General features: G+C 44.0%; 2 protein-coding genes across 9 annotated transcripts in view; one reads left to right on the top strand and one right to left on the bottom strand.

The window, feature by feature from the left end:
- The window catches only part of CLCA2 (chloride channel accessory 2), a 33,214-nt gene extending 15,594 nt beyond the window's left edge, over nucleotides 1-17,620 (top strand). For 2 of the 3 annotated variants that reach the window (XM_003125930.5, XM_085024205.1), the window contains 6 exons: nucleotides 157-263; nucleotides 2,920-3,144; nucleotides 5,306-5,576; nucleotides 7,377-7,547; nucleotides 8,307-8,540; nucleotides 17,087-17,620. In XM_003125930.5, coding sequence (XP_003125978.3) covers nucleotides 157-263; nucleotides 2,920-3,144; nucleotides 5,306-5,576; nucleotides 7,377-7,547; nucleotides 8,307-8,540; nucleotides 17,087-17,529 — 1,451 coding nt within the window. In that variant the 3' untranslated portion in view covers nucleotides 17,530-17,620. The remainder of the gene's footprint in view (nucleotides 1-156; nucleotides 264-2,919; nucleotides 3,145-5,305; nucleotides 5,577-7,376; nucleotides 7,548-8,306; nucleotides 8,541-17,086) is intronic. The other variant, XR_014844928.1, reaches the window with a different exon arrangement.
- Nucleotides 1-26,130, bottom strand: part of ODF2L (outer dense fiber of sperm tails 2 like) — a 604,788-nt gene that overhangs the window by 118,092 nt on the left and 460,566 nt on the right. The gene's annotated exons all lie outside the window — the stretch shown is intronic.

Raw genomic sequence — 26,130 nt, 5'->3', positions numbered from 1 at the left:
TCCGGTGCCCAGCACAGCGCCCAGCAGCTCAAGCGCGGGTGCCGCCTCCCCCGCACTCACCCTCCTACGCAAAGAAAGTCTCTTAGAAAAGGCCCATCGCCGTATTTTGTGCGATTTCATACATTTAATAGCTGCCATCCCAATCATGTATTTCAGGAGGTCTAAAGTTCTTTGTTCCAGATAAATCCGACTCCACCAGCATGATTGATGCCTTCAGTAGAATTTCTTCTGGAACCGGAGATGTTTTTCAGCAGCATATTCAGGTCAGCATTTCCTCAATGCTGTGCTTATAGACGGGGAGGGGAAGGAAGGAAATCAGACGACCGTGCTCAGGAACCTTGCTGGAACATGTGGCGGTCCTTGTTCCACGAAAAGAGGGCTTGTGAGGAGCTTCTTGACATCAGCAGAACCAGGCTTCAGTTTTGCCTGCTGTCTGCCCTTCTCAGCCCCGGCAGCCACCTTCTGTAATTGCTCCTTCGGCCTTCCAAGGTCTAGAGCAGAGAGCTGGCTCCTTCCTTCCTTGTGGCCCAGAATGGAGTTGGGGGTGGGGCACGGGGCGGCAGGAAGGCCCAGGAGGAGAAGAAGAAGAGGGATCAACAGATTTAGTTCTAGTTCAAACTTTCCATCAATCAGAATCCATTTTACTTCTTTGGGGGGGCAGCGGGGGAGGGGGCACGTGGCATGTGGAAGTTCCCAGGCCAGGGACCAAATGCAAGCCACAGCAGTGACAATGCCGGATTCTTAACCCACCGAGCCACCAGGGAACCCCAACTTTTGCTTCTTTAAAAACTTCTTTGAAATTCCTCCCTCATATAAAAAGTATCAACTATTTCACTCAATTCTAGAAATTCTGAAAGATCTCTCCAACTACCACAGTTTATGCTGACAAAATCCTCCTTTAATCAAGTCATTTTCATAAGGGCCAACAGTTTTGTCTTTCTAAGCACTTTAAAGATCTTCCGAGTATAACTGAGTGACACTTGGAACAATTTTCACCCACTGTTTCCTCACAGATGGTAAGTGACCCTGTCAAGTTAATGGCTTGATGGGAGCAATGAAGTCAGTAAATTATTCTTAGAAAAATATTTATCATGAAGATTATATGTACACAGTAAAGGCAATAACCACAATTCCATCATTTGAAGTGAAAAAAAAGGAATTATAAAGGATGATATCTATTTTAAATTAGCTCACAATTGGCTCTTCTGAATAATATGTCTACCCTTGATTTTCTCTCTCATCATATGAAGTACAAACAAATGTTTAAAAGAGTAAAAGAAAAATTTTAACAAAACATCATTCCTATGACCCAGATTAGTTCCCACCCTTGGCCCCTCTCCCCAGTGGCTGCCTCATCAGCCCACTAGACCGTGGGCACAGGGGCAGCCACGCCTTCGGCAGCCCACAGCCCAGCCCAGGAGGCGCCACGGTGCTCAGCAGCCCACAATCACTTGTTACGACAATGGGAACAAATAACCCACAATGTCTTTGCTGCCATTCACCAAGAAAATTTCATATTCTTTGCAAGTCTGAGACATTTTACAGGGTTGCTAATGTATTTATTTCATAAATATAACTTTTGAAGTTACTTATAGATTTATATCCTTTGCGAACACGCAAGGATTCAATGCAGGACTCTGGTGTCTGCCAGCCTGGGCTCTAAGCCAGTTTTGCCTCCTTGTGGGCAGCTGCCTTGTCCAGTTTCATCTGTGCAAAGTGGGTCACAACAGCTCTCGCCTCGGAGGGTTTTCATAAGGACTGGGTAGGATGATATGCGTGGAGTGCTTGGTGCTCAGTGTTTAGTGCCTGCCATCTGTGTGTGCTTTATACATTTACACACACACACACACACACACACACACACACACACGTGCACAAGCTCATTGTGAATGGCTAAATTACCTTTCCAATGTACCAAGCCCCCCGAAACCCAATGGCTGACTTCTTGCTAAGAAACATTAGTTATCTGGAAAGATGATATACAAATTAATTAGAGAACATTCATAAATGAAATTTTATTATTATTATCATTATTTTTTTTTGTCTTTTTGCCATTTCTTTGGGCCGCTCCCGCGGCATATGGAGGTTCCTAGGCTAGGGGTCCAATCGGAGCTGTAGCCACCGGCCCACGCCAGAGCCACAGCAACGTGGGATCCGAGCCATGTCTGCAACCTACACCACAGCTCATGGCAACGCCGGATCGTCAACCCACTGAGCAAGGGCAGGGACCGAACCTGCAACCTCATGGTTCCTAGTCGGATTCGTTAACCACTGCGCCACAACGGGAACTCCCATAAGTGAAATTTTTTAAAAGCTTGTTATTGCTGCTTTGAGGCTAATGTTGATCCAGATAAGAAATTGAGATAATGTTGATCCAGATATGAAAACAGCTGACATCTCTTGATAAAGAATATTGAAGTGGGAGTTCCCGGCGTGGCACAGTGGAAACGAATCCGACTCGTGTCCACGAGGATTCAGGTTCGGTCCCTGGCCTTGCTCAGTGGGTGAAGGATCCAGCTGTGACCTGGGGTGTAGGCTGCAGATGTGGCTTGGATCTTGTGTTGCTGTGGCTGTGGTACAGGCCAGCAGCTGTGGCTCCAATGGGACCCCTAGCCTGGGGACCTCCGTGTGCTGTGCGTGTGGCCCTAAAAAAAAAAAAAAAAAAAAAAAAAAAAAAAAAAAAAAAAAAAGCATATTGAAGTGATGTGTGTACTGACTGTAGGAAATAGTTTCTATCTACTATGCTGATCTAATGCTTTGCTTAGGCAAAGTGTGTTTATATGAAAGATAGTTTATGTAAAGGGAGAGTTAAATGATTCTTATCTTTGTGTCTTATTTCGTGTTTCTTTGCCATGAAAGTAAAAGAGATCGGTGATGCACATGCCCTAGAGACGCTCACACGTTTGCTCTCGCCAACAGCTTGAAAGCACAGGTGAAACCGTTAAACCCCACCATCAGCTGACAAACTCTGTGACTGTGGATGACGGCGTGGGCAATGACACCACCTTCCTAGTCACGTGGCAGACTGGTGGCCCCCCAGAGATGGTATTACGTGATCCTAACGGGAGAAAGTACCACACAGACGATTTTGTCACCAGTCTGGCTTTGCAGACCGCTCGCCTCTGGATTCCAGGCACTGCTCAGGTAGGTGCTGTACGCTTGTTCATGATGACAGTATTTCCTCAAGTAATCACTTCCAAAGGAGTCACAGCGACATATGCACGTGTAAGGAGACCCTATTCTGATGTATCACGCTTTTACTTTAAATTTCTGTGGGCATTTTGTGAATGTTCAACCTTTAAGAGGAACAACCAAGGCAGGCCCCAAACTTGAAATAACGGATGCCAGCGGCTCCTGGCGTCAGTCGTAGGACTCAGTATTGATGGGGCACAGATCAGTTCTTTCTGCTCACTTCCTTCTTTGCAAAATCCATATAGAATCATTACCCACGCATTTACAAAACCCTCTCCTTAAGACGTATAAATACAGGCAATACATGTGCTTTTGAGCACCTATTCCATGCGGAGTCTTGTTCTAGAGGCTTTACCATAAAATCCGCAAGGGGAGCAAGAACAGATTCTCAGAGCACACAGGGTGCGTGCAGGCACTGGGGGAAGGAGGATGCCTCCTGGACGGGAGCACCTCGGCATGGACGTGTGGGGGGTTAAGGAGCCAGAGGCGTGAATGGCATTCTGGGCAGAGGAAGTAGCAGGAAGAACGGCTCCGAGGAGATGAGCGAGGCTTTTCAATGACTGCAGGTACTAGTTTGATACGGATGAGCTACCGAAGAGCTTGTAAGGTGGGGACGTGGGGCAGGAAAAGGGGAGGGAGGGATGAGGCTGGATGGATGCCAGCAGGTGCAGGAACCAGGAAAGCTGCTGAGCCGGGTGAGGAACTGATCAGGTCCTCTCCTGAAGTTGCCCCGAGCCCCTTCCCCGCAGATAACCGGGTAAACTCACAGCCTCAGCGGCCTCCTTGCCTTCAGTCGCCTCTACCAGACCGATCCCTCAAAGCACAAACCGGATCGATCCTGTCTCCTGCGCAAAACTCTGGGACGGTCTCAGGATAAAATCCATGTGGTTACTATCGTACATGCCAAGCCCTTCACGTTCTGGCTTCTGCTCAAACCTACCTCTTAGCCACTCCCCCACTCTACCTTCCTGAGCTTCTCCCCAGATGCATCATGGCCTCTCCACATCTGTGCACAAGGACCGGGAACACTTCACCTACCTCTCGCTGCTGTTGCCTGACCTCTTCGTCTGCATTACGTGCCCTGAACCAAAACGCTTATTACACCAAAGAGAAATTTTCCATGTGAAGGTTTCTGTCCGTGTTGCTCATGTTACAATTACAAAAAGAAGAAAAAAGAAAAGAAAAAAAGAAAAACTCCTAGGATAGAGGATCTTGATCCTTCAGTTGTGACGTCACTGGAAATGGCAACGCACACGAAAGGGCAGGGCGTGGTGGCATCTTAACTTCCCACCACGGCAACCCTTAACCCCTTGTTTCCCCTCTTCTTCCTCCTGCTACTTCCAGGGTTTGAGAAGGAGCAGCAGAAAGAAGGAAAAAGGAATACACGGGTGCGGTTTTATCAGAGGAACGAATTTCTGCTACATTGTAGTTTCAGCCTTTTTCTTTCAGACTTGCTTTTGCAGTTTTCCCCCAGGCGGCACAGGCAGGCAAAAGAGAACGGCATGTAGCAATATTTCTATAAATCACTCCACAGAGACCTTGTGGAATCCTGTTCTATTAAAAATAGTGTTCCTTTTCTTGGTCCCTAATGTGTCTGGGGGCTTTGTTGCTTGAGCTTTCTGGGCGTGGGGTATTGAAGGAAGTGGAGGGAACGAAGCCTAGAGCTGCCTTTGGGTCCAGGTTAGCCACGTAAATCATCCTTGTCCTCTGACTTGCTGTACTTTGCTCCATATGTAAGAGGAATAGAAACACTGGCCCTCCTTACAAGGGAAGCGGCTCAGACCAATATTTGCAAAGTGCTTTGAAGCTGGACACTGTTCCTATTATCTTCCAAGAATGTGAATCAAGATGGGTCCTTCCCCAGAGATAAATTCAGGGTAGTGATTCCCTAAAGAGTTACTTAAACCACAGTGACTTGAACTCTGAAAGCCATGTCCATACTGAATTTCCTTATCTCTTAACCAACATTATTCTTCTTGGCATTCTTTTGAAGTATTTTAGAAAATGCAACATTAACAAAATAAGAACAAACGACCCTCGGAGGCTAGGTTTATGCTTTAAAATTCCGGTTGGTTTTTTTCTTCCCACCTGACAAACGGTCTTTGTTTTGCAGCCGGGGCTGTGGACTTACACACTGAACAATAGCCACCATTCTCCTCAAGCCTTGAAAGTGACAGTGACCTCTCGCGCCTCCCTCCCAGCCGTGCCCCCTGCCACTGTGGAAGCCTTTGTGGAGAGAGACAGCACCCGCTTTCCCCATCCCATGATGATTTATGCAGTTGTCAGAAGGGGGTTTTATCCCATTCTCAACGCCACTGTAACAGCTACAGTTGAGCCAGAGGCTGCAGATCCTGTTACACTGCGACTTTTGGATGATGGAGCAGGTACCATGGGATGTCAGGTCATTTTTCACGATCTCAACAGCTGTTCTGATGCTGCAGTGTCAACATTAAGCTTATCTTTAAAATTCTTCCAACTCAATCATTTTTCTTACCCAATCTTTTGAGAGTCTCAAATTCTCATAGCCTCACTGGCATTAGGTAGCAGCAGGTTGCCATGGGCACAGGAAAGCCAATGGGAACGTGGGGACAGAGGGTCTCCTGGAGGCTTCTCAGAGTGGCTGTGCGTGAGCAGAATGGAGGGGGAGGTGGCCCCAGGTCTTGGCTTCCCCTTGTCCAAAGAGGCTGGCCACATTCGTAAGGCCAGCAGCCCTGCCCACGTTCCTCTGGGGTTCTCTACTGCTCACTGAGCCTAATAGTTAGACTGGACGATTAAAAGAGCAAATGAAAGCCCAAGAAGGGAGCGGCAAGGGCAGTTAACCCATTTTTTCTCTCCGTGACCCAGCTATGGAAGAGAAAATTGGAAATGAGCTGTGGCCCGTGAGCTGACCGTCCACTGTTCTCCAGCCGAGTAGCTGGGCGGATGGGAGGGCATGGCTGGTGCCTCTTCCAGGTGTGGTTTGGTCACAAGAAGACCAGGCCAGCGAGCCTAGTGCAATCAGGAGAGGGATTTCCCACCACCGGGAAAACAGAATAAACAGCAAAACCCTTCAAAGCGCTCGCTCTGCCCAGAGGTCAGAGCCTCAGCATCGCCCTGCCCGCCAAGACAGCGCAGCCCCCGCTGGGCCGACAGCAGCACCTGGACCCTTTCTGACTAACTTCCATGATTTTTAAAAGCCACCTCCTTTGTTGTTGTATCTTTTCTAGTCTGTTCTTTTCCTAAACGAAATCCTCAGAATGACAAGAGCCCTCAAAGTCTATGCTGGCAGCGCCAACGTTTGATCTACCGCTAAAATCGTACTCCTTCCCCTGCTGTTTCAGAGACAGCATTTTTTCCAAGCGTCGTAGGTTTGGCAAGGCCATCACATCCTGCCCTGGCCTTCTCGGGGGCATTAATAAACAAAGGTCCAGGCAAAGGGCTGTGGTTCAAGTCCACCGCAGAGGATACCAGAGCAGCACTGGAATGGATCCAAGCCATTCTCAGACTGATTGCTAAACCCTGGCCACACCTTCCCTCTGTGTAGACAGTCCAAAAAGGCACTCTGCAGAAGGTTCCTCCCTCGGCCCAGCCTGCGGGCTGGCCTGGAAAACAGAGCCGCTCTCTCAGGAAAGATCACCTCATCAGGCTCAGCTGGCTTTGCATTTACTCCCTGGAACTACTTAGTTTATCTGGTGCACAATAGACCCCTTATGAGAGAAGCAATGGAAAGACTGTTTAAACAGAGAAGTATAAATTTAGATTCCCCCCACTACTTTACACACAAGTGCATAGTTGTCTAATGTTTATTTTTACAGTGGAAGTAATATTCCCGTCGTGGCGCAGTGGTTAACGAATCCGACTAGGAACCATGAGGTTGCGGGTTCCGTCCCTGCCCTTGCTCAGTGGGTTAAGGATCCGGCGTTGCCGTGAGCTGTGGTGTAGGTTGCAGATGCGGCTCAGATCCCGTGTTGCTGTGGCTCTGGCGTAGGCCAGTGGCTACAGCTCCGTTTCGACCCCTAGCCTGGGAACTTCCATATGCCGCGGGAGTGGCCCTAGAAAAGGCAAAAAAAAAAGAAGCTATGACCATGACAGCATATGCTAAAAGGGGAAGAACAAGGGGAATAATCTTATTTTTTAATGACTTAATTACATATTAGTAATCAACTGATAACGTGTTGATATTGAGCTTTTTTTTATATGAACAGGTGCTGATGTTATCAAAAACGATGGAATTTACTCGAGGTATTTTTTTTCCTTTGCTGGAAATGGTAGATACAGCTTGAAAGTGCATGTCAGTCACCCGCCCAGCGTCAGCGCCGCAACCCGCTCTGGTCCAGGAAGTCACGCTATGTATGTGCCAGGTTACATAACAAACGGTAAGACTTGTTACACTGTTATTTGAATAATATCATGTAATGTTTATATTTCTTTCTTTTTTTTTTAGGCCACACCCATGGCACACGGATGTTCTCAGGCTAGGGGTCAAATTGCAGCTATAGCTGCCGGCCTACACCACAGCCACAGCCACACCACATCCTTAACCCAACCCACTGAGCGAGGCCAGGGATCAAACCTGTGTCCTCATGGATGCTAGTCAGGTTCTTAACCACTGAGCCACAACAGGAACTCCGTTTAACTAAGTTTTTCTAATTTGCAGAGCTTTTCTGCACCTCAGAGTTTTTTTTTTTTTTTTTTTTACAAAACCCGTTCCCTTGTCTCAGAGACCCCGAACCCCTACTCTCACCTCGGCTGACCCGCTCATCCTTCAGGAGCCTCTAAACGTTCCTTCCTTGATACTCTGCTAAAGTGTGTTCCTGCGTGTTTTTCTTTCTTAGCATTCTGGTTTTTTTCCTTCTTATCTCCACCACACTTTGTAAATATACATTTATAAATAGACTATACAGTCTATGAAAGACGCTGTTTTGTCCATGATTCCTGGCACAGCACGTGCCTTCAAAATACTTCCTGAGTGAATGAGCAGATGAATGGAGATGGATTGCTGAGTAAACAATCTGCTTTCCCAAAGACGTCGCAAAGGAAAAGGGTCTGAAAATGCCTCGCCATAATCTGCGAAGATAAGCCCTTCGGGAGACTGTAACTTGTCATTTTGTCTCTTCTTTGCTTTGGTGTCACAGGCAATATTCAGATGAACGCCCCAAGAAAACCCGTGGGCAGGAGTGAGAAGGAACAAAAGTGGGGCCTTAGCCGAGCAGCCTCGGGGGGCTCCTTTTCTGTGCTGGGCGTTCCAGCCGGCCCCCACCCTGACATGTTTCCCCCATGCAAAATTATTGACCTGGAAGCTGTGAAAGTAGAAGAGGAGGTGGCTTTATCTTGGACTGCACCTGGAGAAGACTTTGATCAGGGCCAGGGTAGGTGTCTTGGTTTCATTACACATTTTTCTCGAAGGTGGCATTTTCAATAGCTATGTCAGGGGTGATTTGGGTAAAAAATAGCTTTGGGGGCTTAGAGCTGACAAGGCTGCAGAGGGTTGTCATGAAAAGGGTTGAGGTGCTGACAGAGCCACGTACCCTGGCGTCTAGGAGGAGACTGTCTCCGCCCCCCCAGGGCCGAAGAGGCCCTGGCAAACTGAAGGACACTGAGCCACAGAAGTCTTTGTTGGGAACACACCACCACACCTAACGGTGGTCTAGTCAGAAGAAGTGGATTCTGCATTGCAGAGCATGGATTTCCAAATACTGGGGGCAATTAGTATTTGAAGATTGGACGGTGAATATTTATTCAAGGATGTACAAGTCATGTTTAGGGAATAATTCCATAATTCATGCAAAACTCGGAGCACCGTCCTTTCCTACTCCGGCCACGATTTCTGTTAGGAGGCCGGGATCAGTGCCCTGACGGAGGCTGTCTGACCCTTGCTTGGACGTGGACGGGGTCCTTCTTCCTCTCCCCCTTTCCTAACGCCCCTGTGGCCTTCAGGCTGCCACCTGCCTCACCTCTTGATCCCAGGAGCAACTCAACAGACTGAGTTTTCTGAACGAATAACTTTTCCAACATCTTTACCGTTATCAGAGCATGACTGCTGCTGCTGACACATTTAAATGGTTTATTTGCTGAGTCTGGTTGAGATTTCCCAGGAACCAACCTTCTCTATTAAGAGCCAATTTTGTCACTATCGGTCAGTCACAGGGACCACTTTGGGCCTTTGCCAGTCTGGCTTTCAACTTGGATCACTTTTCCTTGGCTTATAATTCTCTGTTTATGACATCCTCCAGAAGCATCTTAATTACAAATGATTCTGCACTGCTGAGACATAGTCAATATTGTAATTTTGTCTTTAAATTCTGTTATCACAACCTATCTCTTCTTGGCAGAGAAGGAGGAAATGAAATGTTTTCCATTCTGAATCAAGGATTCTCCTAATTTAAGGTTTAGGGATGTGAAATAATTGAAACTGTGGGAAGGGCATATCATTTGTATAAGGGAAACAACTGTAATTTAACATTAGGAAAAAAATAGTTGCCATTCTGGCTATGAGGATAGCTGATTAATCTTTAAACTCGGTAAGCCTCAGTTGTGTATGTGGAAAATAGGACTACACTGTCTATTTCATATGAACTGAGATGACATAGCAAATAGCAAAGGAAAGATAAGCGGGCCCACGAACTTTCTTGGGCTCCTGGTTTGCGTTGCTGGAGCCCAAGCGAGCTGCTCACTTGGAGTAAGGGGTCACCAGGACTCACCCCGTCTGTATGTCAGGGTTGGAGTGGTACCTGCCTTCTAGCATTTTCTCACTGCTCTCACGGCCTCAGGGCACGGCAGTGTGTTAAGAGACAAACACAAGCTCAGACTCCCATTACGACGGGGAACTGTTCTCCTCAAGAGCACTGGTGGTTTCAACTATGCCATTAAATTAAAAGAGGAGAGAGAAAGTGAACATGCACTATTAGTGGTTCTGAATGGCTTGAAAAGAACTACAACCAAATGGGACTTGAGTTTACAACTGATATTACAAAGGGCACTAAGGGGAAGAAAGAAGTCGCACTTCACACCAGCCTCCCTGATGAGAGGGAGACCAAGCTGCTGTATCAGACCCTCAAACCACACGACGGGTGGGCCGGGGTGGGAGCGGCTGGATGTGTTTCAAGTTGCTGAGATCACTCTGTCATAACTGATTTCATGACCCAGCAATGGCAAAATGGACCAACTGGCCACAGCATATCAACTAGCAGGTAGGGCCTGCTGAACTCGTCATCCTGGGCTTTCATCGCCTGTGTTTCTCCACAGATCGTTGTCTAGGAAGGCGGTTTCCTCGCCTCTGTGGCCAGAGTTAGAAACAGTAGGGTCTCTGGCTTTGCAAGTAGGATACATTTGACTGCACTTAAAACCTTATTAGCAGGAAATAAACAGCTCACATGCTCAGGTCTGTCAGTATATACCCAGTGCCAACGCTTCACTGTACACAACATCCTAGAAGAAAACGAAGGAGTCCGTGGAATAAGCAAGCATCGCCACATCACTGGCATCTCTGGGGATGTATGATAGAGAGACGGCACTATGGAATGAATTATTTCCTTAGGTTCTCTTTGAGTGTGGGCAAAATTAGCATTAAACTGAGGACCACACAGGATCCTTATTTCTGCTATAAAGGTAGTGTATTCTACGTTTCCTCCGTAAATTGACATGAAAACGTATTATTTGCTAAGGCATTATCATATCATATCATATAACATAATATTATATAATATATTAGAGCTCAGCGCAGTGCTAAACATTATATAAAAGTAATTTAAGACGGCATTGCACTCTTAGAACTTACAATCCTATTGGGTTTTTTTTTTGTTTTTTTTTGTTTTTTGTTTTTTTTGCCTTTTCTAGGGCCGCTTCCGTGGCATATGGAGGTTCCCAGGCTAGGGGTTGAATCGGAGCTGTAGCCACCGGCCTACGCCAGAGCCACAGCAACACGGGATCTGAGCCGCATCTGCAACCTACACCACAGCTCACGGCAACGCCGGATCGTCAACCCACTGAGCAAGGGCAGGGACGGAACCCGCAACCTCATGGTTCCTAGTCGGATTCGTTAACCACTGCGCCACGACGGTAACTCCACAACCCTATGTTAAAAGAAAAAAGGCACTGGAGTTCTGGTCGGGGCGCAGCGGAAACAAATGCAACTGGGAACCACGGGGTTTCGGTTCAGTCCCTGGCCTTGCTCCGTGGGTTAAAGATCTGGCGTTGCCGTGGGCTGTGGTGTGGGTCGAAGACATGGCTCGGATCCTGCATTGCTGTGGCTGTGGCGTAGGCCGGCGGCTACAGTTCCGATTAGACCCGGAGCCTGGGAACCTCCATATGCTGCAGGTGCGGCCCTAGAAATGACAAAAGACAAAAAGAAAGAAAGAAAGAAAAAAGGCATAAAATGGTCAGCAAGCCAATTTACATACAACTTGGTGCCATTTGCGTAATTCAGACTTTGGGGACAGAGGTGTTGGCAGCTTTTAGAGGTCAGCGTGGGGCAGCAGAGCCCGGTCAGGAGCCTGGGCGGGGCCTCGGCGGAGGGCCAGGCCTCTGAGAGCCCCAGGCTCGGCCTCTCCCACCCCGCTGGCCGCCCGCTGAGTCCTCCAGCCCGGCTGTGGCTCGGTTTCCGCTGACATGGACCCACCGCGGTGTGCGGAAGCGTCCCTGAACGTGGGAGCTCTACAAACTGCTGAAACCCTCTGCTTCTGAAAAAGCTGTCCAGCGACGGCATCGCTTCCCCACTTCTTTCACCCCGACCCTCAGTTCCGCTGCTGGGGTGGAAGAAGGCTCAAATCCTCCTGAGAGGGTGGCCTGCATTTCAGATGAAGAGGGGAGCTGAGCCTGCTCCCCCGGGGACGAGCAAACGCCTTAAGGATGGGTCAAGCCTTTGATTCCCTCCCACGTCCTGAATCCAAGGCCAGGGTTTCCCTGCAAGGAATTATTGGTAAAGACCCCGTGAAGGAAAAGTAGCAAGGACTCTGGGGAACAGGAGGCTTGGAGTCAGACAGACCTCCTTTTGATCTGTGCATCCTTAGGCTTAATTTGCTAACCTTCCGGCTTCTAATCTGTAAAAGCGGATAGTAAGACTCCCCGTCTCAGAGGGCTGTTGCAAGAACTGAATGAGAAAAGGCACCAAGAGGGATTAAAACAGGGTCTGTCCATACTAAGGGCTCAGTAAATACCAGCATTTATAGCAGTTTGCAGCCTGGGGCGGGGAGGCAGTGGGGCTCTTAAAGATACACTCATCTGACTGCCTGTTTTAAGGGGGAAATGTTCCTAGGAGGTTCAGTGCCTTGCCCGTGGCCTTCCAGCTGCTCTCCTGAGCTGAAAGGCACTGGGAATGGAGAGGCAGAGGTCAGAACGAGGAGTAGATCTAAGAGATCGAGATACAGAACCAGCCCCCTTCCTTTTTCACAGGGAGGGGGAAAGGCAACTCTTGCAAACGGAAGGAGATGCTTCCCGAGAGTGTGGGCTGAGTTGGTTTTGAGTCTTTGCAGCTACACAGCCGCCCTTGTCGGTAGCAGTTACTCATAGTAGAAAGGAAGTGCATTTGGAGTGAGAAGAAAGGAGTTCCTTTCCAGCACTAGGGCTTCCTGACTGTTGTCACGGTTCACCTGAGTCCCGGTCTTTTTCATTTGAAAATGGGCTGATCAGCCTCACATGGAGAGGCTGGGTGTGTGGAAGATCTTTGCAGGTGCTAAGGCGTATGAAATATTACTAGTTGCAGTGTCCAGGAGAAGACTGGGAGAGCCCCACGGGGAGGGCTTTCTCCGCAGAGAACATCGGACCCGGCAGGAGAACATGTTGCAGCGTGAGGGCAGGAGCGATGGTCAGCCCAGCTGCTCGTCCACGTCTGTCCGTCGTATTTGACCCACAGCAGGAGCAACTCAAGTGTGTTCACTCAGAGAAGGCTGGCTCGTTGACAAATTCGAATATGAAGCTTACTTTGTTTTGACAGTCTTCAGGGCTCTTTACTGTAATGACCGCTCAGGAAGAGTGTTAGCCTCATTATTAAAACATTATAGGAGTTCCCGTTGTGGCTCAGTGGGTTAAGAACCCGACTAGTATCCACGAGGATGTGGGTTTGATCCCTGGCCTCGCTCACTGGCTCAAGGATCCGTGTTGCGATGAGCTGTGGTGTAGATCGCAGGCGCGGCTTGGATCCTGAGTTGCTGTGGCTGTGGTGTAGACCTGCAGCTGCAGCTCTGATTCAGGCCATAGCCTGGAAACTTCCCTATGCTGTGGGTGCAGCCCTAATAAGAAAATAAATAAAAAAAATAAAATAAAATAAATAAAACTTATTACCAATTTGGAAACGGTCCAAAATGTAGTGACTAGAATATTTTAAATTTTAAATTAAAACTCGGAGACTCTTGTGCTTGTTATTTCTGGGAATTAAATCTTCCTTTGGAAGCTGCTCTATTCATTGTTAAATCTATTTTTAGTTATTTTAGATAGGATGATATTATTAGAGTGGGTTAGTCCTACAGGCAGCCTTCTTTTTTTGCATCTAGTAATTACTCGTTATCTATAATTTTATCTTTGAATTGCAATATTCATATGGCTTGAAAATCAAAACACACAGCTATGTGAATGTACTTAACACTACTGAACAAGGTACTTAAAAAGTGGTAAAGATGGCAAAATTTATGGTATGCGTATTTACCGCAATTTAAAAAATCAAAATAATATAAGGAAAATAAAAACCAAATTCCTGCCTTTACCCACTCTAAATTAGCTGTTCTGTAACCTGCATTTTTCTTAATGTGTCACAGTCTGTCTTGACTAATATTATACCACTTCACAGATAACACGAAAATCTTGCAAAAGTTAATCCCATTTACTACTCGGCCACCCTCTGTGGTCTTACTGTCGGATATTTTACTTGTGTATCTGTTATAAACCCCACAATGCACTGTTATGGCTTTTGTTTCAAACCATCGTGTTTTTCAGAAATTTTAAAGAGAAAAAATGTACCCTCCGTAGTTACCTGTGTAGTCATCGGTTGGAGTCCTCTTCTTCCCGTGGATCAGAATTTTTATCAAGCCCCATTTCCTTCATAGTTGAGGTCTTTGGATGAAAGTTCTCTTGACAGTAATTTATCTGAAAATGCGTTCTTCAATGTTAAAAGTGATTTCCTCTAATGTAGAATTATAGGGCAACATGTGCTTCCTTCAGCACTCTCATTTTTTTTTTTTTTTTCCTGATGAGTCAGTTGCTCTTACTGCTGCTTCTCTAGGTAGAAAGTGTCTTCTTCCCCGGCCGCTTTAAATTGCTTTTCCTTCTCTTGGTGTTTAGAAGACTGGCCATGATGTGACTCGGCATGGTTTTCTGATACTTATTCTGTTGGGATTGCTGAGCTCCTTGAGTCTGTGCAGTGTTCTTTTAATCAAATGTATAATATTTCAGTTAATACACCTTCAAGAAATGTCTGTTCTATTCCTTTTCTTCTTTCCTTCCTAGACAACATTTATATTCTACTATTTTCATTGTGAGTCAACTATACTTTAATGAAAAATAAAAAACATGATGCGGCATCACACACAAACACACTATATGAAATAGTAGTGGATCTTAAGGGTCATTGGGGTTCTGTGCAATTTCGCTTTTTTTTTTTAGTGCTTCAGTTTGCATATTTTAATGAGCCTGTGTTCAAGGTTAAATTTTTTCTTCAATTGTGCCCAACATGTTATTAATCCTCGCAAGTGAAGTTTTTCATTGTATTTCCTTTCAGTTCCGGGATTTCCGTTTACTTTTTACGAGACTCCCTTAGCTCTCCTCCAATGGCACATCTCTTCTCTGACTGTATCTGACTCGTCTGGTAAACTTTAACATACAAGGTCCTTGTATGTTAACTTCAAATCTCAGTCATTTACGACTTTTTATTTGCTGATATTCTTCTTGACCATATATCACATTTTTGTTTCTTTGCATATCTAGTAATTTTTAATTGTATACTGGACAGTGTGGTAGTAAATTATAGACTCTGGACTTGGTTATATTCCTCTGAAGAGTTCTGAAAAAGTTTCTGGTAGATACCTTGGATCATCTTGAATTTGAGGAAGCTAAATTTTTGTTCTTTTGGCTAGAGTTTGTCCATTTTAGCTTTGCTCTTAATCATAGGGCATATCCCTTAATTCTGGGACACAATCGTTTTTCCTGTGGTGCAGTTTTTCTAGTGTTTTAATGGACACCTCAAGGTACTGACCTCGCTCCTGCAATGTGGCAGACTCTGTCTCTCCTGTGGTGGACACCGGTGTCAAAGTCTGCTCCATTTTTCACCATCTACCTGTTGTTTTCCCCTTGAGCTCTAGCTTTTTTTTACCCAAACAGACCACGATTCAGAGGTCTTCCAATGTTTTGAGAGATGTTAGTACATAGATTTGGGGCCATCCCTCTCTGGCTCCCTAAATTTTCAGCCACTCTGGCAATCCCACACTCTGTCCTCTTCATTTTCAGACCGAGATGACAGTGGCTTTCTGTATCAGTTCCAGCCATCTGTTCTGAGGTAGAAAATCCTCATGGAAAAAGCTGTATAAACACGAATAATTCCCAGTCTGGTTCCCTTCTTTTATGGGTTGTGTCTGGTTTCTGCTTTTTGTTTTTTTTAGATTCCAGTGCTTCAGTAGTTTTTTATTTTTTTCATTTCTTTCTTCAGAGTTTATACTTGTTATCCGATGGCAAGTTAGTCCATCAGAAGCCACTTTCAACCATTACCAAAACTAAACTTTACCTCTGAATTAAGATATAAATATTTTTTTTACTTAACATATATGTTTACATTTTGCCTAGGAGGTTTTTTTTCCCATGTAGAAAATTTTCATTTTATGTATTTAAAGTTATTATTTTTTTGTTTATGGCTTCTGAATTTTGAGTCTTAAATAGAAGGCCTTTTTTACTCTAAGTTTATAAAGAAATTCATATATTGTTTCCTACTAAATACTTAATATTTTTATTTTTTTACATCAAAATTTTTAATTACTTTGGAGTTTATCCTGAAAAAAAAAAGTTTGCAGTATGGATCCTATATTTTACAGCTTTTTACCCAACTGTCAAAATGCCATTAACAAGAAATTTGTATTTTTCCCTATTAATTTGAATTCTACCTCTATCATGTATCAAGTTCCTCAATGTATTTTGGTCAACTTTTAGACATGAGTCTTTCATGCAACAGTATGACAGCTTTTTTAGTTATTAAAGCATTACAGAGGTTTTTTTTTTTTTTTTTTTTGTCTTTTGTCTTTTGTTGTTGTTGTTGTTGTTGTTGCTGTTGCTGTTGTTGCCATTTCTTGGGCCGCTCCCGCTGCATATGGAGGTTCCCAGGCTAGGGGTCCAGTCAGAGCTGTAGCCACCGGCCTACGCCAGAGCCACAGCAACACGGGATCCGAGCCGCGTCTGCAACCTACACCACAGCTCACGGCAACGCCGGATCGTCAACCCACTGAGCAAGGGCAGGGACCGAACCCGCAACCTCATGGTTCCTAGTCGGATTCGTTAACCACTGCGCCACGACGGGAACTCCATTACAGAGTTTTTATATCTAAGGTCAGTCCTTCTACTAAGAAATTGCTATTTTTTAGACTATATGGCTAGACGTGATTACTTATTTTCTGTTTAAACTTTACAATAAGCTTGTTAAAATAGAAACTAGAGGCACTTTTGATAAAATCATGTAAAATTTACAGAACAACTTAGGGAAATAACATCTTTCTGTGTCAAATCTTGATATTTAAAAAAAAATACTAAGACTTTTCTCTTGTTCAGGTTTTAATATGAGTTCTTATGTAGTTTCAAAGTTTTGTCTATATGCATATTCTTGATTTGTTTATTCCTATAGGTGTTTTAACTTTTTTTTGTTGCTATCATCATTAGCCCTTTCCAACGACCTAGAGAACTTACTCAAAATCACTTAACTTGCTATTCATATTTTTTTTAATTTCAGCTAAAAGCTATGAAATAAGAATAAGTAAAAGTCTACAGAATATTCAAGATGACTTCAACAGTGCCATTTTAGTGAATTCATCAAAGCTAAAGCCTCAGCAGGCTGGTACCAAGGAGACATTTACATTCTCACCCGAGCTTTTCACAAATGGACCTGAACATCAAGCTGATGGAGAGACACAAAGAAGCCACCGAATTTACGTGGCAATACGAGCGGTAGATAGGAACTCCTTAAGGTCTGCTGTATCTAACATTGCCCAGGCATCTCTGTCAATTCCCCCAAATTCTGCTCCTGTCCTTGCTAGAGATGATCTTATATTGAAAGGGGTTTTGACAGCAATAAGTTTTATAGGAATCATCTGCCTCACTATAGTTATCATACATTGTACTTTAAACAGGAAAAAGAGAGCAGATAAGAGAGGGAATGAAACAAAATTACTATAAACAAATGTTCAGAGTACTTTCCTTCTTAAATATAAAAACCATGGCTTTTGCTCTTTAAAAAATCTACCAATAAAGTAAAATTAACATCTGATTATTATAATGCTTTGAGTTTTTGTACAGCATAGATCAGATTTTTACATGGTAAGCAGACAAAATATTTATAACACTAATTCGGGGAGTTTCTGTTGTGGCTCAGTGGTAACGAACCCAACTAGAATCCATGAGGATGTGGGTTTGATTCCTGGCCTCGCTCCGTGGGTTAAGGATCCAGTGTTGCCTTGAGCTGTGGTGTAGGTCGCAGGCATGGCTTGGATCCCGTGTTGCTGTGGCTGTGGTGTAGGCTGGCAGCTGCAGCTCCAATATGACACCTAGCCTGGGAACTTCCATATACCATGGGTGTGGCCCTAAAAAGACAAAAAACAAAACAAAAACAAATAACACTAATTCAAGGTAGGGGGGAATTAGAAAACACTTAAGCTTTGGTTATGGACAAAATAATAAAAGTTACTCTTTAAGGGAATATGTTTAAAGCAAGGACGGACGAGTGCAAAATTGAATCAAAGAGTCAAGAAAAGTTCATCTACTGAAGAGGAGAAACAGCCCCAAGCAGAGAAAAGGAGGTTGGGTCTGAATGATGCAGTCTAACCATCTCTAGGAAGCAACTGTTCAGTGGCCTCTGATTAATTTTTCATTTCCCCTTATCAGAACAGGTTGCCTGTTTCTGACTAAAAATCAAGCTACACTTTATACATGAAGCAGGTTTGTAAAGTTATTTACTTCTTACCATTTGGTTACCTATACGGCAGCTAAATGCCACTGCCAATGCTCAAAGTCTTGGTTCTGTAAGAGCTACCCTTAAAACGTAGGTGGTACCTTTGTCCCCGACACTGGTTTGGTAACAGTGATCTACTGAATTTGTTGTTTGTAACTTTCTATTCTCACCAAAGCAGCTCTCCAAGGTATTGCCTTGGGTGTTGTTCAATAAAAATGGCTCTAGCTCTCATAAGGCTTTAAGTAAAGAATGAAAGACATAGTTCTGAGCTTATTTTAATACATACATAGGGTATTTAGTCTGACTCAATTTCAATCAAGGAAATGATTAACTGACCTTTGGAAACGATTAACTGGATTCTGGGTTTGTGTTTAAATAAGACTCCAGGAGTTCTTTCTCTGTCAAAGATTATTTACCTACAGGGGTGGAGAGTGAATAGAGAGAGGGGAGTACAGGTCACAAGGAAATAAAAATTACCTTTTGTCGAATTTTACTCTTCTTATTTTTAAAGGTTATTGAGTAATAACATCCTTTGATTTTCACATTAAAGAAGTTAAAACTTTCTTGGATAAATACAAACAGTAATGTGGAATAGAACTGTTTTATGCCTGGAGCCAACTGAAGGGGAAAATTAGGTTGAGGTTTTTGGGGGTGGGAGGAAATTCCAGACACTTGGGTCAAGTTGCAAAGAGACGTGGAGCACGAAACCCGTGTGAGAGACTCGGCAGTGCTGGGGGGTAAAGGGTCCAGCAAACGCCTCTGCCTAGGCTGCCTCCTTGGGTTCATCCTACGTGCCGGGTCTGCTCTGGCACATGCCGAGGCTGGCGGTGCCTGCATTTTCACAGATGGGAACTTCATGTGTCCATAGGCAGTCAGTCCCTCCGCCCTCTGTCACCACCACGCCTCACAGCCTGGGATCTGCCTCTCTGTAGCTTCAATGGGCTGGTAAAATACTTAGATGAAGTGTGGGCTTCCTCTTTTTTTTTTTTTTTTTTTTCTTGTCTTTTGTCTTTTTTAGGGCTGTACCCGCGGCATGTAGAGGTTCCCAGGCTAGGGGTCTAATTGGAGTTACAGCTGCTGGCCTACACCACAGCCACAGCAACGCCAGATCCGAGCCGTGTCTGTGACCTACACCACAGCTCACAGCGATGCCGGATCCTTAACCCACTGAGCGAGGCCGGGGATCAAACCCGCAACCTCATGGGTCCTAGTTGGGTTCGCTTCCGCTGTGCCACGACGGGAAATCCGCCGTCCTCATTTTATAGACAGGAAAAGGTAGGGTTAAGGGAGTAATCCAAAGCCCTGTGCTGGGTAATAGCACCGCTCTACAGGAGTAGAGCCAGCTTTTCAAACTGCTCCTTCACTCATGTCTGTTTAATAAGATGTGGAAAGATGCTGGGCATTACGCCTGGAAATATTCAACTGTTCAAGAGCAATAATCAGGAGAACGGGCTAGGCTTAAGGACCTGGTTTATTTTCCCCCATCCTGCAGGTACAGGAGTGGACAAATGGAATCAAGTCCAGGAATTAGTGAACTGGAAAGGGACAAAACTGAAATAGACTACGGGTGTTAAAGTGATGAACTGAGCTACACTGCAGCAGAGTAGAAAGGGGGCTCTCAGTGATTGTGAGGGAGTGAAGCATTAGAAAATGAGGAAGATGTGGTAAATTGTGGGGAGATAGGTTTAGAGATCTTAGCCATCATCAACCGGACAGAACCACTGGACAGGGGGTAGCACTGATCCCGAACAAATGGTACAGAAGGGAAACACACAAGAGTTGGGCCAAGAATGAGAAGCGGCGAGGCACTGGTCACTAGTGGAATACCACGTGAACGGTGGTATCATTTGATCTGAGATTCTAAGAGGAGGAAAAAATGTGAGCCAGATGCTCAGTTACCTGGCAGAGGAAAGAGAAGTCTAGGGAGTGGAGGTGACGTGGCTGGGTATTATTACTTCATAGGCCAGCATGTTGCTTTATGCAGTATGTAGAAATTTGTTCTGGAAATTGAGGACAATATCCCTTCCATTTTTACCTTTTCTCTTAGGAACAGTCAAAGAAGGTTAAGTATCAATAGGAGAGAGATAGAAGCAGGAGACAGGAGATTTTTAGGGAATGAGTTCATGTAGCCTATGCACTGAGCAGACTGCTGTTTATGTGTGCAATGTTGGCTGCCCCCAAAGTATGTTTGCACCTGCACATAAGTACTAGAAAGTCTGCCAAAAGTTATTTTATTTGCTTTAGGCCTTGCCTTCTGCTACAGAGTAATTATTTTTGGAGGTGCTGGCCCCTAACTGTATCATGTACTTAACACAATGTGACCGATCCGATTGCACCAATGTCAGAGCTGCTCATATCAAACGAATTCCCTGGCTGGTAATGGTTATAACTCATGTAACATGCGACCCTTGGAAGGCATCAGATACTAACAACAGCAGGAAGGAATTGGAGGAGATATGACCCTTGAAAAAGGAAAGCAACCTAGGTGAGGTCCACGTTTAACTAGCTTTTCCCCAGCAGGCAGTCCCAGTTCGCTCAGAGCATCGGCATCAAGCTCCAGTGGAAGGCGGCAGTCTTCCTAGGTTGACAAGGCAGAAGTAAAAGTTCTGGGTTGTGAAAGCAGGTTGAAATAGAGGGAGCAAATATCAGAAAGAAAGCAACGACAAGGGAGACGTTCCCAAATGTGCATCCTCTCAATCCTTGGGTGAGTCTTCAGTCTTAAAGGAATCTAATGGAAGACAAGAGCTTAGAGGATGAAAGAGATGGACAGAGATTTCAGCAACTGCCTTCTCCTGGGAAGAAAAAGTTTAAGGTTCAACCCTTCCTAAGTTAGAGGGGTGGTAAGCACCTTGTGTTTCCACTGAAACTCCAGAAGGGCCATTAGGGGTGAGGACCACACCCCGAGGCTAAGAATTGTACCCTAGAACCAAGGGCAAAACTGAAATAAGTCTGCTTTGATGAAGACTAAGACCAAGTCTCCATAGAATCAAGATCTTATTTACCAATAACCAAATGACTGCTAGAACATAACTCAGAGGAAGAGAACATAATACAGTATCTACAACATATTACGCAGTATATAATAAAACATTAATAGACATGCCAACAAGAGGAAATCTGTCCCATAATTAAGGAGAATAAAGATCTGTGAATAAAAGAAGATCCCAAAATGATCCAGGTTTGGAATTACCAGACAATGATTTTACAATAACTATTATGATAAGAAATAAACTATTAAGAAAAGATAGATATAAACGATGACCAGAGGAGGGATTTCAGGAAATAGGTGAAAGTCTTTAAAAAGATGCAAATGAGAGTCCTGAAAATTGAAAAATACAATTGGGAGTTCCCATCATGGCTCAGCAGGTTAAGAATCTGATGCCGTAAAATACAATGTATGAAAAAAATTGTAATAGATTTAACATCAGACCGGAAGTACAAAAGAAAGGATCACATGACTTGAAGACAGGAAAACAGAAAGCATCTAAACCGAAGCATTCGACTAAAAAAGAAAAACCCAATGACTGTGTGACATTATCAAGTATTCTAATATACATATGAGTGAGTCCCAGAAGCAAAGAGAGGGAAAAACAGGGCATAAAAATATTCAAAGAAATATTGGTTGAATTTTTTCCAAATTTGATTTAAACCATCAACCCACAGGTCTAAGATGTTCTGTGAACCCAAACTAGGATCTATATAAAGAAAACAACACGTAGGCACACTGTAGGAAAGATGACTGACTACTCATCAGAAACAACTGAGGCTGGAAGACAACAAATGAATTTTTGTTGTCCCAAAAGAAAAATCTGCCAACACAGACTTCTATACTGAGGAAAGATGCCTTTAAAAATTAAGGCAGGAAAATAAAAGCTGAAATAACTTTCACCAAGAACTATCAAAAGAATTTCTTGATGCTGAAAGAAAACGATGTCTGGTATAAATACAGATGTACAGCATGAAAGGAAGATCACGGGAAATAATACACAGGTAAGTAAAGATACCACGTTGTTAGTTTTCTTCACTTAATTCCTTTAAAAGACAATTAATTGCTTAAAGAAAAAGAAAAATAATGTATTGGGGTATAAGTAACATAAAGAAGTAAGATATATGACTGTTAAAGCAGGATGAAGAGAAGGGTGGCAAGTGGAATTAGACCATTCAAAGCACTTACATCACACACACTGTATTACTCAAAGTACATACTTCATTATTCAAAGTAGACTGGGATGAATTAAGGATGACTATTATAACCGCTTTGGCACCTATCAGTAATAAAGAAGGATGTATCTAAAGGGTTAGTAGATGTGATAAAATGGAACCCTAAAGTTACCTGACGAACACGGAAGAAGACAGGTGAGGAGCACGGAGTGAAAAACAGGAGAATGACAGAAAGTATCTAGCAAGACCGTAGACTTGAAGGCGGCTAAATTGATAATTATACTAAATATAAATGGACTAAACTCTTCAACAGAAAAGAAGGTCTTTTCAGATTTGATGTGAAAAATGCAAGACCCAACTATAAGGAATTGACAACACATGCATTTAAATATAAAGACATAGAAATTGAAAATTACAAGAGGGAACATGCAAACATTAAGCATAAGAAATCGGGTGTGAGGGTTTTACTTTAGAACAGATCATGAGAAAGAAAAAGAAGGGTCATTTCAAAGCAATATTTTAAAAAAGATTGTAGCAATTCTAAATGTGCATGTACCTATTAATAAAGCTTCAAAATACCAGAAATAAAAATTGCCAGAACTAAGGGAGAAACAGAAGAATCAACAATCAAAGTTGGATATTTAAATCCGTAGTATTAATAATTGCAGAACAACACAGAAAAACTCAATAGGTCTGGAGAATATTTGAACATTATCAACAAATTTAACCTGGACATTTATAAAATACTTCAAGCAACTAGTGCAGAATACACATTCTCTTCAAGTGTTCTTGTAACATGTACCAAATTAGATTAGGTACTAGGTTACAAAAACACATCCCCAAATGTAGAGTCTAGAAATAGATCTACACACATGCGGTCAACAGATTTTCCACAAAGGCCTGTGCCAATCAGTGGGGGAAAGCAACTCAGTGGCTAAAGAACAGTTCTTTTTAATAAATGATATTAAACAACTAGACATATGCTTGGGAAAAGAATTTTACTCCTATGAATACAAATATGAATACACATTGGCTCAGAGATATAAATATGAGTTAAGATATAAACATCCAGAAAAATACAAGTAAATATCTTCACAACTATAGTATAGAGAGATTTCTTAGAACAGAGGAAACACTAGACATAAAAGAAAATAACAAACTGGACTGCATCAAAACTAAACGTTTGTGCTCATCAAAGGGCACCATTAATAAATACAAAGGTGAGCTACAGAGCGGAAACCTTTCAAACCAATATATCTAACACCACAGTCATATCCAGAACACATAAAAATGTTACAAATCAGAAATAAAAAGACAAAGAATCCAATCACAGTGGGGAAAGGACGGAGACACTGGACGAAGGAAAACACATAAATGGACAGTAAGCACATACAAAGGCAATCAACACCTGAAAGTAACAGAGCTTTGCAGATCCATCAGACCTCAACTTTTAAAAAGAGATCGACCCCATCATTTATCAACAAGTTGAGAGGAACTGTGGTGAGCTCATGCGCTCGACCACAGAGACGGGCAGTAGGCAATGTTGACAAGGCTGTGGAGCAACTGCAGCTTTTCCACGTGGTGAGTGCGCAACTGCTTTGGAACAGTGCTCGGCGGTTCCTCGAATGTCACACATGTACCCAACCTCATCCCAGCCCTTCCACTTTAAGAGAGGTGTAAAGATACGCTCACCAGAAGACTTGCTCACAAAATTTTATAGCTACTTTACTCATAAGAGCCCCAGATTGGAAAACAAAACCTTTTCTGTTAAAAGATTGGATAAAACAAATGTTGCTATTTGTATGAATTCACAATGGAACACCACTCAGCAAGAGAAAGATATGAACAACCTATATACGCAGCAACATATCTGAATCTCAAAAGGATTATGTTAGCTAAACACTGAGGTTGAGGGACCGATTGGCCAACGAGGACCTGCACAGAGAAGTCTACCCAGTTTCCGTGACCATCTACGGGGGAGAAGAATCTGCGAGGGAATGGATCTGCGCATATGTGTGACTGGGTCACTTTGTCATGCAGCAGAACTTATCACAGCCTTGTAAATTAACTACACTTCAATAAAACTTAAAAAAAACCCCAGCTATTTTCAAAAACAAAATAAAAGAGCACAGACTGTATGACTACATGTATAAAGAAGTCAACGAACAATACTGATCTCTCAATACAGAAATCGTATCAGTGTTTGTCTTGGAGCAAAAGGGTGGAGGTTCCACTGTAGCGGACACAAGAACACTCTCTGGAGGAATGAAAATGCTGCAGGTATTGACTGGGATAGTGGTTGCCTGGGCATGTATACATTTGTCAAAATGCATTTACCTATTTACACTTGATCTGTGCATTTTATTTTTTTATTTTATTTTATTTTATTTTTTGTCTTTTTGCTATCTCTTGGGCCGCTCCAGCGGCATATGGAGGTTCCCAGGCTAGGGGTCCAATTGGAGCTGTAGCCACCGGCCTACACCAGAGCCACAGCAACTTGGGATCCGAGCCGCGTCTGTAACCTACACCACAGCTCACGGCAACGCCAGATCGTTAACCCACTGAGCAAGGCCAGGGATCGAACCCGCAACCTCATGGTTCCTAGTCGGATTCATTAACCACTGCGCCATGACGGGAACTCCTTGATCTGTGCATTTTATTGTATATACATTTTATTTCAAAAGCAACAATATGAATTCATTGTATCCTTCCCTTTTAGCAAATATTGTAGCAATGGTTCTTAGGTCCCAGCAAGTTTACTCTCCCAGGGGACATGGGGCAGTGTCTGCAGACTATTTGGATTATAACCGCTGGGGGCAAGATCGGGTGGGTAGAGGCCAGTGCACTGGACAGTCCGCACAGCAAAGAACGCCTCAGCCAAAACTGTCAATAGTGTCGAGACCGAGAAACTCTGCTTTATAAAGAGGAAGAGAAAGGCATCGTTCATGAGGATATTGGACCCAGGAATATAAGTGAAAAAATGGCCTTAGTGAAGGGGGAAAGGGAAACAAATCAGTGAACCAGTTTAAATGAAGTGGAGAAGACAACACAGATCAGGGAAAAGAGCTTAGACAGAGTGGAGGTGGGTCCCGGTAGGGACGGAATCCACATGGCTGGTAGAAAACCTGATGAAAAATTAAAGGGGGTGAATAGAAAGTTGGGCAGATGCTGCCTTATGTGTTACTCTCTGCGTCACCATCTGTGAATGCAAAATACAGGGAACGGAAGCAGGGGGAGAGGCCGATAAGCAGTGGGCTCTGAAGAACTGAGAATCTGATTTATTTTGTGTGTGTCGTAGGAAGTAGCAAAAGCACAGATCAGGCACAAAGAGAGAGACAAAATTAGATGTGAACGTTGGGAATAGAATTATCGAGTACCTGATGACAGAGAAGCACTCAAGGGCACAGAAACAGATGCTAATATCCATGCAGGTAATTAGAGCTTATTCTCAAGGTCAAAAGAAACGCCTCCCTCTGGGAGTTCCCACTGTGGCTCAGTTGGACCTAACCTGAGTAGCATCCATGAGGACAACAGTCTGTGTCCCCGGCCTTGCTCAGTGGGTTAAGGATCTGGCTTTGCTGCGAGCTGCTGTGTAGGTTTCAGTGGCTCGGATCTGGCGTTGCTGAGGCTGTGGCATAGGCCAGCAGCTGTAGCTCAGATTTGACCCC

This window comes from Sus scrofa, chromosome 4 (genome assembly GCF_054392235.1).
Source record: "Sus scrofa isolate SSC_HxYL_T2T_F1_AM1 chromosome 4, Sscrofa_HxYL_maternal_Yorkshire_Landrace_v2.0, whole genome shotgun sequence".
Lineage (NCBI taxonomy): Eukaryota > Metazoa > Chordata > Mammalia > Artiodactyla > Suidae > Sus > Sus scrofa.
This window is presented reverse-complemented; position numbering and strand designations above follow the sequence as displayed.